Here is a 17,403-nt window from a genome sequence, read left to right as displayed (position 1 = left end):
TTTTGTTATTTCTTTACAGGCATAACGTTTTCATATTTTATATTGAAAATACAACAAAACGTTTTTCAAATGATATGTGCTCTATGTACTTGAGAGATACACAAGTTTGGATTTTTTTTTTTTTTATATATATATTTTTTTTTACTTTTGATTAAAAAAAAAAAAAAAAATCTCACTAACATATAATGTTTTTGTGTTTGTTTCTGTTACAGAAAAAGACCTATCAGTGTATTAAATGCCAAATGACGTTTGAGACGGAACGGGAGATCCAAATTCACGTCGCCAACCACATGATTGGTGAGTTAGGCACAGCTCTTTCTGTGTGTGTGTGTGTGTGTGTGTGTGTGCGCGCGCGCGTGTGTGTGTATGCGAGACTGTTATTCTGATGTCTGTGAATGTCACGTCCTCCTATTGACTCTCCGTTCAATAGCACAACTTCACTGCCACTATGTCCTTCCTGCACACATTTGATTTAACTAACACACACACACACACACACACACACACACACACAGCCATACAGGCAAAGATTCAGAGGCGCTAGACAGACAGGTGAAATGAAGAGCTCTTTTTGACTTGTTTTACCGTGCCAGCTGTTTTAATTTATCACTTAGCTGCACCTCTGAGGGCTGAAAAACTTTACTGAGAATCGCTGTGGAAACTTAATAAAATCATCAAACATGAAATACTTGGTTACTTATGCAAGTAGATGCATTGAATTACATATCTGGGTGGGGGTTAGAAGAACATGGCTGTCATTTCTTATAAACAAATGCATCACAGTCCATTATGTTGTGCCTGACTAAGACATTCCTTCGGTCATGTGTTCGTGTTTCACCGGCTGCTTTTGCACGGAAGAAAAGGAACAAAAGATCAATAACCAGAGCTACAAAAGGGATGTTCAGTTTTCTCCCTTTAGAACCACAATCACCTGTTAAAGCCTGAGAAAAGGTGTGTGTTAGTGTATGTGAGGGAGTGAGAGTTGCATATGTGTGTGTTTAGCTAAAATATTGTGTTTAACTAAAACTACCTTTGTTTTTTGGAGTCCGTTCTTTTGTGAGCTTCCCCCGCAACAGTTTTTTCTTGCTGCTAATTTGCTGTCTTAGCATCTCTGTCGTCACAGAGATTAACGAGGCGGGCCGATGAGTGGTGCTGGGGACCAAACACTCCCTACCCCCCCACCCTTAGCCCCACAGCAGACCTGACAGACAATCCCAGAGTCACTGATGTACTCTGAGGTGTGTGTGTGTGTGTGTGTGTGTGTGTGTGTGTGTGTGTGTGTGTGTGTTTGTGTATGAAACTGAGGTAGAACAAGAAAGTGTTTGCTTTGAGAGAGAGAGAGAGTGCTGACATCGCTCTGAGTCATCTAGTAATATCTAGAGACTTTAGGAGAGAATTGAAAAAGAAGTACAGCTGGAGTAACTTTAACTTCTTTTCCCAGTCATCCACACAGTCATGCACGCTGTCACACACCACCCACAAAGAAAACACAAAGTATACTTTAGTTTAGTCGTTTACTGAAACAACCCACTTTCATCCTGTCAGTTTCTGTCCCATTCCCTTCATTGTGTTCCTGCGACCTTCTTCTCTTGGCTCCTAATCCTTTTTCATCTCACCTCTGTAACTCTTCTCTGAGAGCCCTGCCAGTTGTCCTGTCATTTCTCTTTCTGTTTCTCCTCCTGGTCTGATTGGTAACTCGTCCTCCTCTGGCTCTTTTTCCAGGAAACACCATCTTTTTTCTCACACATACAGACTTGTTTCACTATCCCTGTGGGGACATTCGCTCAACCTTATCTCACCATTTTTGTATAATTCCAACCGTAAACGTAAACCTATTCCTAACCAATGGTGACTTAAGTGCTCATGGGTAAGTGTGCATTCAGGTTAAAGTCTCCGCTGGAGTATTAGAACAAGAATTCACACACACACGGCACACAGCGGTGGCAGTTTTGGGTTAATTAACATGCTAATTATGTGAAAAGATAGCACGGATTAATTATGAAATTGAGGCAGATTATTTTTAAGAGCTTGCCCATTTCTGATTATTGTATTTCCTGCACCCCTCCTCCCTGCTGATGAAGAAGGAAACAAATACTTGATACACAGAGACGGCTCTCATTTGATACGAAAGCCAAAAGGAAGATGTTTTATTTACATGAGCTCAGTTTTCTCCTAGCTTCAATGTGTGATTGACCACTTCACAAATGCACAAAATCATGAAAAAACTGTTTGACAAAAGCATCCTCGGCGTCACTGGGGGTCCATGAAGCCCAAACACAGGATTTACCTGCTTGTGTATCTGTGAGGTACAGTCCTCCTCTTCTAGCAATGTACATTAACTCAAGTTTTCTTTTTATACTTAAGCAGCGTGGTGTTGAAACAGCACATTATAATTAACTGTAACCTAATTTTCTGCTGACTATCAAATGACAATCAAATCACAGATTTGAAGTCGTTATACTCACAAAGAATTTATGCTTTAAGCTATTTGTACCGGTGGTTTATTTCGTCACATCCTCAGGCTGTGAATGTGTATCACACCAACACTCACCTGGCACACAGCCTTTCTCCGTTTAATCCCCTTCATTCCCTTTCTCTCTTCCAGTTATCGTCCTCTCCTTCATCTTCATTTTCTTTTGATGTTCTCAGATCTTTCACTGAAGCACCTTAAAGCATGAGACCTCTTACCCCTTAGCCTGATGTGTCACAAAAAAATGTACACGATGAAAAAAACGGTCACATTTTTGTTTGTTTTGTTTTGTCTTTTTTTTTTTTTTTTATTATTAAAACAAGCCTGTTAGCAATGACACTGACAGTTTTGACCTGCTGAGGGAGGAGACAGGAGGGAGTTTCCTCTTACCTAATCAAGTCCAGTAATGTGATTGTCACATTACTCCACGGGTAATACACGGTGCCCCCCACAGTCCTTTTAATTACGCTCTCAGAAAGAGAAAGAGAGACAACACTAAACGGACAAAGGAAGAGAGGGTCAAAATGAGACGTCTAGAGAGGAATCCTTGCGGTGCTGTGAAAAAATCAGCTGCGTTTCAGACCTCAAGTTTGTCACCTGAACATGTTCTCTCCATTTTATATTTCTATGTAGCATGTTCCTCCCCTTGAAGCAATTTTTCATCATCATAATAGATGATGTGGTACCAAAAAATTTATTCCACTGGCCTACGTGACTGTAATTTAAGGGACAGATGCTGAAATAGTTCTCAGCCCTGGGTTATACCTGTTTGTGTGCATATGTATGTGGATGGTGTGATGGTATACTCGCCCTGTGTGTGTTCCCGCTAGTTTTGGCTGTAGCACAGCACACAAGTTAATTAAATCACCATGTGGTCAATGCCATGCTCTAGTGGCAGACACAGTGAGGGTGATGGGGGAGAGGAGAGGAGAGGCACTGTAGGAGGGAAAGAGAAATCAGGTGGAAGTGACAGTGGAATTTAACAGTTGATTTTTATTTATTTCTTTTTTTCTTGAAGTCGGTTAATGTATTTCACAAACTGCCTCAGGCTGCTGCGTGTGGACTGATGCACGCTGTTAAACTTTGTATCGGAACATTTTAAAGCAAAGGTTAAACTGGACTGGATGAGCACGACTCAGACATGTGGCATCTGCTCTTTAGACACGTTAGTTCATGAAACATCTGCAATTCAGTGAGATGTGATGCGGCCAAACCTCTTCCAAATCTATAATCTGCTAACTGGTAATGATCTCACAATAATGCTGGTAAACTGGTAGTGCCCACACTTTAGATTGTTAAAACACACAGATGCATTCACACATAGCCTCAGTCCTTCTCCCACACACTGAGGACAGAAAGAGAGAGAAATTGAGTTATCCGTTTTTGCCTCAGGTACCAGCTTGCCATTTGAGAATTTTTTTTGGGGTATTTTTGTGTGAAAGACAAAACCCTAAGGGCAAGTACAGTATACAGTACATCATGTATCTACATTCAGATTTAGTCTGTTGTGTATAGTTTGCATGAAAGAAGTGATACAATTTTATTTTATTTTTTTTGAAAAATAAGCATTTACCAATTTGTGTATTTTATAGGTTAGAGTACTGTAGTTGTGCTATACGTGGTTTTGTTTGTTTTCTTTTGCCATTGCCAATGAATATGATCACCAGCCCACTGTAAGCTGTCAAACTTTGCGTTTGTCTGAGAGAGAGTTTGTTTATATTAGGCAAAAAATTATTCTTTGTTTGTGCAGACTTTTGAAACACATTGTGTGTATGTTTGTGTGTTGGTTGGAGGGTGGGGGATATCCCACCTGTGTGTATGTGTAATCACAGAGCTGTGTGTGTTCAGTTTTTCTTGCCCCCAACACTCCTGAGCAGGTGGGAAGGGGAGGGAGGGCTTGAAGAAGCAGAGATGAGAGAAGCATGTAGAAAGCACTTATTTGTGTTTTCGGCTGGGCACACTTGGGGGGGGGGGGCGCTTCATGGGAGGAGAGGATGCGAGGGGGGTTAGTGAGGAGATGAGAGACACCAGAAAAAAGACAAACAGGCAGAACTGGTGGTAAGGCGGCACTGAGAATGAGAGATGATGGTAAAGGAGCACTGTGCTCATGTCTGTACATCTGCAGCACAAGTAAATTTACTATTCTGGGTGAAGATCGGGAAGAAATGCAGTAACTTTGTGGTCTAGTTCATCACAACTAATTTGTTTTGCTTTGGTATCCAATTTCCGTGCTCCCTTCATTCTATGTACACGTGTACTTGTATGTTTGTGTGTGCATGTCTCTTTGGACTGCACAGCAGTTGTTTTCTTCTGTGCACTTGCAAATCATGAAGAAATTCTCTGCCTGATTAATGGTGTGAGGTGAAAACACAATTCTGCGCTGAAAAAAAAAAATGTGTCCATGTTAACTTGGTTAATAGAGAATCTGCCACTGATGTGGGATCAAAAAGGTACTTCCATGTCATTAAGCGCCACCACATGGTGGATATAGATTTATTTAAACACAGGGATTCAAATAAAAAGGTATATGACTACCAGGTAGTGATTAAAACAGTTTGCTACGTCTCGTTATGCAAGTAAGAACATTTTTTGGTCCATTTTATACCTTTATCATTTTTGATAGGTCTAAAGAGCCAGGAAAATGAGAACGACAGGCTAAACATACACAATGTTACAGCATATCCTGCATTAGTCCTCATGTTAAAATTGTTCCTTGTGTAAAGAGAACACACACACACACACACACAGACATGCATATACTTATACTCCCACACACGCACATTCAGGAATAAGGTCCTTGACAGCATGTTCTGAGTGTTGCATGCAGCCGCTAATGCTTTACTAATCACCTCATTTTAGATTTCACAGCATGAGGCCTCACTTCTGAAATGCATGTTCACACACACACACACACACACACACACACACACACACACACACACACACACTCGCGCGTTATTTCTCTCTCTCATACAAGCGTGCATACATATCATGTGTGTCTGCACAAGCTCCCCTTTTCATTAGACCTAATTAGAGAACAGTCTCCACTTAGCATACCGACTGTAACCCTTAAATTGACTTGCTAATTACACTACACGGTGGCCTCGCTCTCTGTCTCTACTTTTGGTAAAACATTTCTGCCCTCAGTCAATTTTTCCTTTTCTTTCTTTCTTCCTTTGTTGTTTTTTTTTTTTTTTCCCCAACTCCCTCTCCTATACTTCATTTAATCCATTTATTTACATCCATAACAGTAGCTTTGACTTGTGGCAGCATTATGAATTCAACTTCAATTTATAGTAGTAAAAAAAAAAAAAAACAGAAATGGCTTCTCTCAATGACAGCAAGCTAATTTGTCTGCAGTACTTCACTTTGCCTCCTCCCACCACATACCAAGTTGACACTACGTATTACTAACCGTGCCCATTTTCTCCTCCGCTCTCCCCCATTCCCACCTGCCTATTGGATGGCACGTAGAAGAGCCCACCTGTCGGCAAGGTTTGTCCCCTTTCTGTCTCCTTAGCTCGCATTATGAGCAAGACAGCTCTGTGCTGTCTCACTGCCTGCCCATCAGCATTTCATTTATGAACATTCTTCTGCTTTTTGAATATGTATAGATGAACATTTCGCAGGTACAACAAGATATTGACAGATTCCAAATTGTTAGCGATCGTACAAAAGCCACATTGCATGGTGTGGAGAAACTGAAATTGAGTTCTCACCACAAGCTGGACGTTGTTTTCATTGAATTAGAAATGAATTAAAAACAGTGTTATAAGTGTATTAGCATACTCTTAAAGGATGATTCTCTGTTTGGCACGTTTTAGCCAAATCTTTTGGCAGTTACCCGTGACTGCACCTCAAAACTTCATTCACCCCAATCCCTGCTGCTAGCTGCATGTTCCATTTTCCTTCACACCTCATACACAATATACACAAACACAAACGCACACATGCACAGATGCCTTGGAGGTATCGAGTGGCCACTCACCTGGATCTAAGTGCTCCCCATGGAATATGCTGGCTAATGATGTGTCCACAGCATGAGCTTTACTTACCTATTTACATCAATGTGCTCTAATAACATTAGGCAGCCTTGCTTATTTATGTTATTTTGATTATTTTTTGACATTTTGATAATGAATAGTTGAGCGTCATACTTCAGAACAACAGTTTTCCTGACATATCGGGACATCATTACTCTGAATGTCCACCACTGAGAACGCTGCATCTGTGCTCTTTTTTTCCTTCAATGTCCCTAAATGACGTGAAGCACTCACTTGAATCACGATTGCTTTCACCTTTAAATCTGATGGTGACATTGAGTGCAGGCCAAAAACAGTTCATGAAACCCTCTGTGTGGTATAAGGCATTAAATAAACTCAGCTGGCTTTTATTTTGCACCCGGAGGTTGCACTTATCTGCCATTTCAGAACATCAACCTGCATTCAGCCGTTTATTAGCCTGCAGTCAAATCTGTGATGCGCTTGACTAGTAATGTCGGTCTGCTGTCTAAGCAGCCGTCCCAGGGGCAGTGGCTGAGCTGGTATGTGTCTGTGCACACATCTTTCTATGCTTCCTGGTGTCCTCTTTCTTCCCCTGCTTTCCTTTTACACATGCACGCACACACACACATAACCATGCACTTACATGTAATGTATGTGTATGTAGTAGAGAGCGGGGCCTAATGTGGTTACTTTGTGTCACTGAAGACTTAATGAGGCGAATAAGAAGCTTTTAGAGTCAATGGAGGTGGATAATGCGGTTGCCGGTTCATTCATGTATGTGTGTGTGTGTGTGTGTGTCACAGTCTGTGCCACCAGCAACATCGCTGTTTTCTTCTGCCCTGTTGCACCTGAACTAAAACACTGCAGACTACTTGACCTTCTGAGGGGGGCTGGTGTGTTCCTCTGTCTGCACTAAACTGAAGAAAGATTGAAACAAAACTTTACAATTATCGGTGGACAATTTGGCGCAGTCAGGGAAAAAAAAAGACATTTTTAATCCCGTCCCATCCCAAGTTTGTGGCACTGCAGTTGATGACAGAAAAGTGTGCTTCAGCGTCAAGACGCTGAGCAGTTTGTGTTCCTTCTAAAATCTGTTTACACACTCTGCATTCACTCCGAATAATGTCACTAATGTCTAAGGTGTGATTATTACTGACACTGCTCCTGCACACCCCATCAGCTTCATGTTTGGGTCCGTTGAAAATTCAGCTTCCTGTTAAAGCTTGTTGTGGTTGCAGTATTTTATATTAAAAATATTTTGTACAATAATTTAAAAACACAAAAAAGCTATGCTAAATATTTTTTTTAAAATCATGTTTAAAGCAACAATTATTCTGTCTTTTGATCTTATTGTTGAAATATAATTTCCCCATCATAAATTACCATGTAAATCATTAATCAATTCTTAGATATCCCTAACTAACAGAGTTGCTGTTCCAGACAAATGATAATATTAAAATCTGACTCATTAACAGTTTGACTGCAGGACTGAGCAGGATGTTGGTTTGCACTATGATGGCATGAACACAGATGACAGCCCTCCCGTCTTCCATCCCTCCCTCCTTCCATCCTTCCCTATGTCCCTTCCTCCCTTCCTCCCTTCCTCCCTCACCACCTGGAGCCAGCGAGCTGTGACACCAGCGGGAGGGAGGGAGTGATGATGAAGGGACAAGGGACTGGAGAGAGAGAGAGAGCGAGGACCACAGAGGGCTAGATGAAGAAGACGAGAAGGAAGGGAGGAGGATGAGAGATGAGATGGAGCATATGTAGACATATGTAAATAAAAGAAGATGTCTGTGTGAGATTGCAGTTCATTTTGCCAATGAATTTACTTTAAACGGGATGAAGTGGATTACATGTAACACAGAAAATGTTGCAGAAGAATTGAATGAGTCCTGAAGTCATGAATTTAGAAATTTTAATGAGAAAATGACTCTTAGGGCTTTGACATTTGTAGCAAGCAGCAGAACACGCTCAAAGCACATTGAAGATGTTGCCAATAATGTGTCTACGGTATGGTTGTTATTTGTTGGCGTAAGTCCGTTTACTCTCCCTACTTTGTTCACTCTTTCACATATTCAGACCCTCTCTGTCATGTTGACACTGTTAAGACCAAGTATTTGCTGTCTGTTATCCCAAACATCCTGCCAATGCCGGCTTTATTGACTGCATGAATACATAGACAGAATTTTTAGTGTATTTGCTGTTTGTGTGTTTTCCAAGGCTGGGAGCATGGTGGTCCCCTGGAGAGCTAATTTTGTCGTCTCCTCGCTTGATTTACCTTCTTCTTCTTCTGCTGTTTATTACCAGTCATTACAAGCTGTTTGGAAACCTAATAGGACACACTGACAAATAGACTGGGAGAGACCCAACTAGGATAAGCATCAGAACACAAAATAGTAATTTCTTTGTGTGTGTGTGTGTGTGTGTGTGTGTGTGTGTTTGAATGGAGCTGGAGGCCGAAGACAGAGGGATACATACCATATCATAGAGTTGATGCTTGAGTGCTGAACTTAATATTTGCCCGTGAAAACATTAGTAAATGCAGCATCACCTATTTTAACCCTTGCACAGAAGTTTGCCTGATGTCTCTGTTAGTGCCCTCTATGTGTGTGTGTGTGTCTGTTTGTCTGTCTGTCTCTGTCTCTATACAACGGATGGCCAAAGATAGAGGGCCTTATACCAAACTGTACCAGCAGGATCCCTCTGCATAGCCTCTCCTCTCACTCTGCCTCATCCCGTCCAGGTGTGGCTGCACCAGCTGCTAAGGAGAATGGGACGATTACACGTGCACACACACACACACACACACACACACACACACACCCACCTCTCTCTATCTCTGCTGGCTAATTGTCACAAGACAAACAAGGCGCTTTGCCTTTATGCGCTTCATAAACAGGGGCCAAGCAACAATTAACTCCCTGCTTAATTCACTAACTATTTTGAATTCATTTTCTCCTGTGACAGGCACATCTGTCACAGCTGGTAGCAAGTGAGAGTGTGCGCTTTATTTTCTGTGTGTATATTAGAGGCAGAGTTTAGGCCTCTATAGTAATGCAGTTAGGTTGTGTTTTAAAACCAGGAAACACTAACGATGATTACCGCTGTGTGAGGATGATAAAGTTGCACAGGTGAGCACCTTCATGGCCTGTTTGTTGTGTGTGCAAGAGAGAGAGACAGGGGGCATCAGATATCCCCTTCCACCATGGCGGTGGGACCTGCTCTCAGACTAGTGCTTTCAAAAGCCAAAGAACCTGAACAGGAAAACCAAGAACTCCTCAGGGGCCGGGAGGGGTATTATAACTGAGCAACTAGACCCACAAAACTTTATGACAAAAAAAGACTGTCCAAAAGGAAGAAACACCAACACTCAATATTGAAGCAGAATACCTACTGTTAAGAGACAAAGCAGTGTGCCATTGTTGTGCTCGGCCATGCTTCTGGGAGCGGAGACATACTGATGTATACATCAATGTGATGACGTGGCTGTGTAGCCCTTTGAACCAGCTCTAAAATAGCAGGATCCTGTAGAGCCAGCACTGTGTTCATGTTCTCGAAAAATGGTTTAAAGTGTGTCTCAGGATGTCTCAGTTTGTGCTTGTGTGAGTTCTGTGTGTTATTTATGTACTATTGTTAACTTTGCTACTGCGTTGGTAAGAGTGTGCAAGTAGGAGGCAGCTGTGTAGTCGTTTAAAGCGTCATGATGTAACACAGCAGGGTGGGTTGACCTGCATTTAATTTCAAGGGAGAGCATAAAAAAGCAGCAGAAATAAGAGAACAGCGTGGACATGGACACCAACAAAATATCGCTTGATCTGTGGAAAGAAGTCATAAAAGAAAATAAAATGCCACGCAATCTGACAACTACTAATGCTCGAAACAAAAGAATATAACAATGATGAATCAATAGCCAACATAAATAGAACGGTTCTATTTTATGTAATCCTTCTTTATTGAAAGTATTTCTTATTGGTAAAACAGCATCTATGAAAAAAAAGCAGAGACGTTGACTCTGGAGAGATGCACACAAGACACATACAGTTCAACAGCACTGCAAACTGCAACCTCCAAAATGACCATAAAGTTGAATCAATGCCTCTCTAAAATGCTTTCAACACAAACTGAACATTATAACCTTCATGCAGGGAGGATTTATTGTAGTTCTGTTGTGTTAAATTGATTTAGTTCTAGCTAGGTGTGCCTAATAATCTAACTGAATGTGTCTTGTTTGTTGTTAAAGGTAAAAAGAAAAGTCACCCTACCAAAATTTTATGAGTGAAGATAAAACTTTTGGAATACAAACCAAAATTCTCTGTGATCGTATGGAGAAAAACTAACCCTGAAATGAATGCCGTTTGACACACGTGCCAAAATAAAGCCATGTAGAGGAAAATAAATTAACCAGATCATCGTCCTACCACATTGCAAAAAAAAAATAAAATAAAATAAAAATGCATTATTGCAGCATCTGGGGTTCAAGTCCATCTCCTGTCAGCCTTTTTACAGTCGTTGAAATAAAGGAAAAAAACCCTTTATATATTCGATATATAACATAAGGAATAATAGAAATTGAAGAAATGAAATCATGCATCAAGAAAACTAGATGTTCACAGAAATTGTTGTTATATAATGATAAGGTAATTGCCTAAGAATTGTGCAGTGCACAAACAGATACAGTGATGAACTACAGAGGGCATGGGGAGAACAGGCAGGAGAAAAGAGACAAGTAAATGCAGATCAATAAGATGAAAGGAGGAGAGAGTCAGGGTGTGGTTGGGTAGATGAAGTTGAATAAAGCGAGAGACAGAAGTAGTGTGTCAGAGGAGAGGGAGACAGAGAGGATGAGAGCGATTTCTGGCAGGTTTTGGCTCCCGCTCAGTCCTCTTGCCGAGCAGCTGGACTTCATTAGTGGCTGGTGTTAATTACTGGGACTGTACACACACATGCAGACAAGTGTGCGCTCACAGGCACATGAACAAACACGAATGGAAACACACACACACACGCGCACGCTCACTCAGCCTGTGATTCAGGGTCACCTTGCTAGCCTTGTTTGAACCAGCAGAGAGAGGGGGAGATGGTGCCAGACAGTCAGAAAAACAGAAATGGAGAGAGCTCACACACAAGTGTCAGTCCACTGTGGGCGCTTTATATGTTATTAATGGTATGTTGAGCAGCTGCATAGTGAGCAGCGGGGAGATAGACAGGTGATAGTGTAGATTAGTAGTTTAGCAACTGAACATAATTAGATGTTCATTAGAAGTTATGAACACGATCGAGTGGCTAAGACATGTGGCGTTCCTCAGGGATCAGTTCTTGGACCCCTTCTGTTCAGCCTATATATGCTGCCTATGGGTCAAATTCCACAGAACTCTAATGTTGCTATTGAAGTTATGCAGATGGCACACAGATGTATCTAACAGTGTGTGCAGGTGACTACAGTCCAATAGAGTCTTTTTGTCACTGGTTAGTTAAAAAAAAAAAAAAAAAAGGTGATTAAATTAAATCAGGACAAAACTGAAGTAATTGTTTTTTGGAATAAAGGAAATAGGATTGCAGTTAGTAAACATCTCAAGTCACTGTCTCTAAAAACTAGACCAAGTCCAAGACTTTGGGTTGCCATATTAAATCTGTCAGGTTAAAGAAATCATCCAGAGTGAATGTCCCAAAACAGACCAGAAGAAGCTCTTTCATGCGTCATGAATGACATGTTAATATAATATAAACTGGGTAAAGCGCGAAGATCTACGGACTCAGGTCAGATTGTGGAACCCAAACTTCAAACCAGACACGGTGTAGCACCTGACTGGAACAAAATACCAACAGAACTTAAATCAGCCCCAAATGTGAGCATTCTTGAATCCAGGTTAAAATCAATGATTGAGTTCTCTTAAAGCACTTTCAGTTTTAATCTCTCCTTTGCACTTTATATCCTTTTAATGATTTTAATGCAAATCATAATTTTATGCTGCACTCCTGTGCTTAGTTTTTTGTGTCTCCACTTTTTCTTGTTAAATGTTTGTTTTTATGGAAAGCACATTGACTTGCCCGTGGGTATGAAATGTGCTATATAAATAAAGCTGCAGATGTATATGTGCCTCGATGCATCCACTATAAAAGGTAGGGGAGGGATAAAAATATGGATTATGAGGATAATGAATGCATATGGAGAGGATTATGAAACTGCAAATAGGTGGAGTTGGATATCAGAAATATGTTTCACAGCATGCTCAGGTTTAGACGGTTTAGCTTTGAAAGGATATTATTCAAAACAGTCAACTTATAGAAACATGTCATTGCAGTAAAGAATTGTAACTGCTGGAGGAACAGTTCCAATGGCTACGAGAAGCTCAATAAATCCACTGGTGACACATCCTAAAGCAGCCAATACCAACATGTCCATTTTTGTTTAATTATTCAACAATGTTTTGATTTATATTATATTCAGTTGGCAGTATGGGAGTTGATGCAGGTGTTTTCTTACGTTGTTGCACCATCATTGCTTTTTAATGGTGCCACTATGTCACACCACTGTACTGTAAATACTCTCCTTGTCATAAAGATGGCATAAGATGAAAAATCGTTCTTCAACGGCAGCAGTTTTGTTCAAAAAAAGTAAGCTTGAATAGTTTTGGGCGACAGCCACTTCAGCAAGCTTTTCTTAGAAAAGCCAGAACCCGATCAATGGTGATTAGGAGCCGGAGTAAATCCAAGCATTGTTCCATTGTTTTGTGTTAATTTTGAAGCCTTTTCTCTGTATCTTGCTTTTTTTTTCTTTCTACTCATGCCTCACACTACCTGATCCCCTGCTGTTCTTGCAGACCAAACAAATTCCATCAAAGCAGGGCATCTGAAACGCAGCTGAGACGAGAATCAGACAGGAGTAACAAAGTAGCAGGTAATTCCAACAAAGGTCTCTGAAAACAGTGAATTAGTTTAACCAAATTTGATCTATTAGCATTTTCTATATTTCAGTATAATGTGGCAGTAGTCACACTTGGAGGCTGCTCACTACGAATGCCATCTTGAACAATTTACCTTTAAATGGAGAATAGTTAGATTTCAATAGCAGAAAATTTCATTCACCTCCCGGGGACTAAGTCAATGCAATCCAAAGTTGCCCATAGTGTCCATAGGGGGTGTGTTGAAAGAAGGAATCAGTAAGAGTTGCACAGCAGGAGCTCAGCTTTGAGTTTGACTTTATTTTTCTAACCTCACAAATTCATCTGAGTGTAGTAATGAAGACTTCAAACAGCTTTGTGCAGAGACTCATAACAGCATATTCACAACAACCATGACCTCATCAAGGAGATGAACAGACACTGAGCTGGGGATTGATTATTGATTATTACATGATTGGTAATTACCATCCTCATTAAGAAGACTAGACTTATCTGTGGTTCATTGGAGATGCTGAACATTATAGATAGGCTGGTAGAAGCCTTAGCATAAATGAAAGACTGTGTTAAAATAAACTCATGAGTTTGCTTCCTGAGACTGGAAAGCAAATGTCATTCTGTGCCGCTAAAGTCCAACTATTCTTAGCTCAATGCTCCATTTGACCAAGAAAAATGATTCCCTTTTCCCTTTGAATACACATATCATGTGTATGCCATACATACATAGTGAATACTTGGGGCTGCTGCTGAAGAAGTTGGTTACTAATATAGATGATTCTCTATCAGTTTTACAAATGAGAGTTGATTAATATAGCTAGGATTAAATCTTTTTGTCAGGAAAAAAAAATAATAATAATTTGCACGTCCATGACAATGTGATTTATAAAAAAAAAAAAAACAAAACTCCACTACTAGCTGTTGATTCAGCAACTGACTCCAAAATCGCATGTCAGTCAGAATGCAGCTCCTGGAGAGAAATGGAAGACAGTATAAAGACTGGCAACAGCACAGCGTGAGGTGGGATGCAAAGCCATGCTGGGAGAAGTTGAAGGGTTTTCTTTGGCTCTTAATTACACGACAGAAAACTGGAGAAGGCAGGAGTGCAAACGAGGAAGACAGAAAGGTTGGAACAATGGTATACATTATCGCTCTTATCTTTCGTCTCCAAGCAGATGTCGGCCAGGCTGTTCTCTTTATTGCAGTACAAAGGCCTTCTGACAAATGCACACATGCATACACATACACACGGGCATACACATCATCCTAAGTAAATCAATGCATTCTGGTTTCAGTAATTTCCCAAGGTGCTTTGCTCTGCCCCCCCCCCCCCAGGTTAGCAAGGTGACAAAGCCAGTCACAAAGGAGAGATTCTTTTACTTTTCTCCTCTTTTTTTTTTTGCCCTTGTTTCTTTCTTTTTGTTTCCTTTATAGGTTTAGGCGCTTGGTTCTCCTTATACTCTTAATACATTTACATAGTAAGCAATATTCTGCTAAACTCTTTGAGGTATTTGCTTTTGTCACATCTTAGTGGCAAATCGATGGGATATCAGCGACAGCCACAATTTATGCGTTCAGGCCTGTGTCCACGTTAGTTTTGTCTTTTTGGGAGAGGTTATTTTGCTGTAACCATTTTGTGAGGTAATATTTCTGCTGCATCATTTTTTATTTATTTTTTCCTGCTCTGGATTAAGTTGAGGTTCCTGTTCTTTGTCCCGTTTGCATTTGGCTTGGTTGTTTTTCTTGCCAGGGAAACAAAGGAGAACATATTCGGAACTTGAACCTGAAAGAAAAGCCAAAATGTTTACATTTAGACGTGCGGACTGAATTAAACCCTAAAACATGGGCTTTTTAGTTCTAGTTTTAGTGGACAGTACAATAATTAAGCTCTAAAAGCTCAACAATAGTACCAGCAATATAGAGCTTCCTTCGCTGACAGCCGCCACAGCACGACTCACCTCATATGCTTTGTTCACACACACAGTGAGGGCAATTTAAAAAATGTACTCATCTAATAAGCCATTTCCTGTATTTGCCTATTTTTTTTCTTCCTCCATGACCCCCAACCACCTCACCCCCACTTCCATTTCCTCCTCTCCTGCTCTCTGTCCCTCTTCATCCTCATATTTCTCCTGGATCAGAGACACTCATTTGTGACAGAGCCAACCTGCTAATGGTGGATGGCAAGAAACAAAATTGGCGATGCCAATTACACACTTTTTTCTCTCTCTCTCTCTCTCTCTCTCTCTGCCTCACACTCAAACACACACTCACACACACACACACTATTTTGTATGTACAAACATGGACATCCATCTGGATATACACATACTGAGACGTTCTCTTATGCAACCACATACACACATTCCCAGGTACATGAGCGCACGCGGACACACATCAGCGCATAGATACACAAAGCATTTGCACTAATGTATTCACATAAAACTCTCTACGCTCCCTGCTGCATTGCTCCCGGTGCTGGGCTCCCTCTCTGCTCTGCGCCGCGCCGCCTCCTCCTCTTCCTCCACCTCCTCCTCTTCGTCCTCCTCCCCCCACCACCTCCTTCTCCTTCTCCCACTACATCTGGCACGCTCAGCTGCCGAGGAGCGCCATAATTATCCCGCCGGAGACGCACACGCATACACACACTCTGCGACGAAAGCTCACACACACTTGTCTTCGGCGATCCGCGCCGCTCCCTGCTGCTCTTCGTCACTACCGGGGCTTCATTAGAGTGTGTGGAGAGTATGTGCATGTGCAAGTGTGTGTGTGTGTGTGTGCGTGTGTGTTGATGAATGGTACTTTTGGATGCTATCCAGATGTTTTTTCTTTATAGTTGAGGAGTCGGGTGTGTCCTAGATGCAACTGCCCTGCTCCTTTATGCTCAGTGCTTTGAGTTTGAATCTTTCCTCTCTCTAGCTTGTTTCTCCCCTTCGACTACCATTCACATCGCTGTCCAGTCTTAATTTAGCCATCAGACAGGAAGTGGCCAGCATATTATTTGTGTCCATCTGGGATGGATCTAAGACCTCGTTGGGGTTCAGAAAAGGAGCATGGATGCTGGTCCATCCATCATACCAGTGCATACAAGTGTATGCATGCCACAATAAAAAAATAAATAAAAAGAAAAAAATCATTCGTTCATATAACACGTACATTTCTGTCTGGTCTTTTTTTTTTTGCCCATATAAGAAATTGCACTTTTTTCTACTTTATTTTTGTATATAATTCCAGTGAAATAATGAAAGTTTTGTTTAGTAGTAGTAGTAATTAGGACACAATAAACGTAAAAGAAAAAAAGACTCCTCATTATGATATAAATGCGTTTTGTAAAAGGACACATTCACCCACTTTCTCTGTCTGCTGTAATAACTGTGGCGCTCATGTCACATTGTAATTACTGGTCTATACAGGTGAAGGAGAGGCTGAGGTCGGAGTACCGCAGCCTGTGTGTGTGTGTGTGTGTGTGTGTGTGTGTGTGTGTGTGTGAGAGAGTGTGTTTATAGTATGATTGGCGTTGTATGTGTAATTGTGTAGGTGTGTGTTTGTGAGTGAAGTCTCATAGTGCCCGCTGTGGCTGCTCAGAGTGGTACTGCAGGTTTGATTCCCAGCGCCACTTTGTGTCAGACTTACCACAGAGCAAAAAGCAATTGAGCTTTGTGAAAAAGGTCTGGAAACGCCTCCCACCATTCTATTTTCAATCTGTGCTTTTAGAGCCGCAGGAACCGTGGAATAAAATACCTGCATCACTGACATGGATGGGTGCTAAAAAGCAATCAGGTGACAAGCTTTGACTCTCTCTCTGTGCCACTGAGGCAATAAGCCACTTGAGCGTGTTGATTGCAGACTCTCTACATCCGCTGCCTTCGGTTTCTGCCTAATCTTTTGTTTCTTCAGAGATTACTGTAGTGCACTTTCCATTATAATTGGAACAATTCAATTGAATATTTAGTATTGACTGACTGATCTGTAGTAAAAGTCCTTGTAGGCAAATGTCCCCACTTGGCAGCCATGTTGGCAACGTCTGTGG

General features: G+C 41.2%; 1 protein-coding gene across 1 annotated transcript in view; it reads left to right on the top strand.

The window, feature by feature from the left end:
- znf423 (zinc finger protein 423) overlaps positions 1-17,403 on the top strand; it is a 135,735-nt gene that overhangs the window by 71,901 nt on the left and 46,431 nt on the right. Inside the window, exon 18 of the mRNA XM_029523169.1 lies at positions 213-297. Within this exon, the coding sequence (XP_029379029.1) occupies positions 213-297 (85 nt within the window). The remainder of the gene's footprint in view (positions 1-212; positions 298-17,403) is intronic.

The sequence above is a fragment of the Echeneis naucrates genome, chromosome 16 (genome assembly GCF_900963305.1).
Source record: "Echeneis naucrates chromosome 16, fEcheNa1.1, whole genome shotgun sequence".
NCBI lineage: Eukaryota > Metazoa > Chordata > Actinopteri > Carangiformes > Echeneidae > Echeneis > Echeneis naucrates.
The sequence above is the reverse complement of the archived record's forward strand: the minus strand, read 5'-3'. Positions and strand labels throughout refer to the sequence as shown.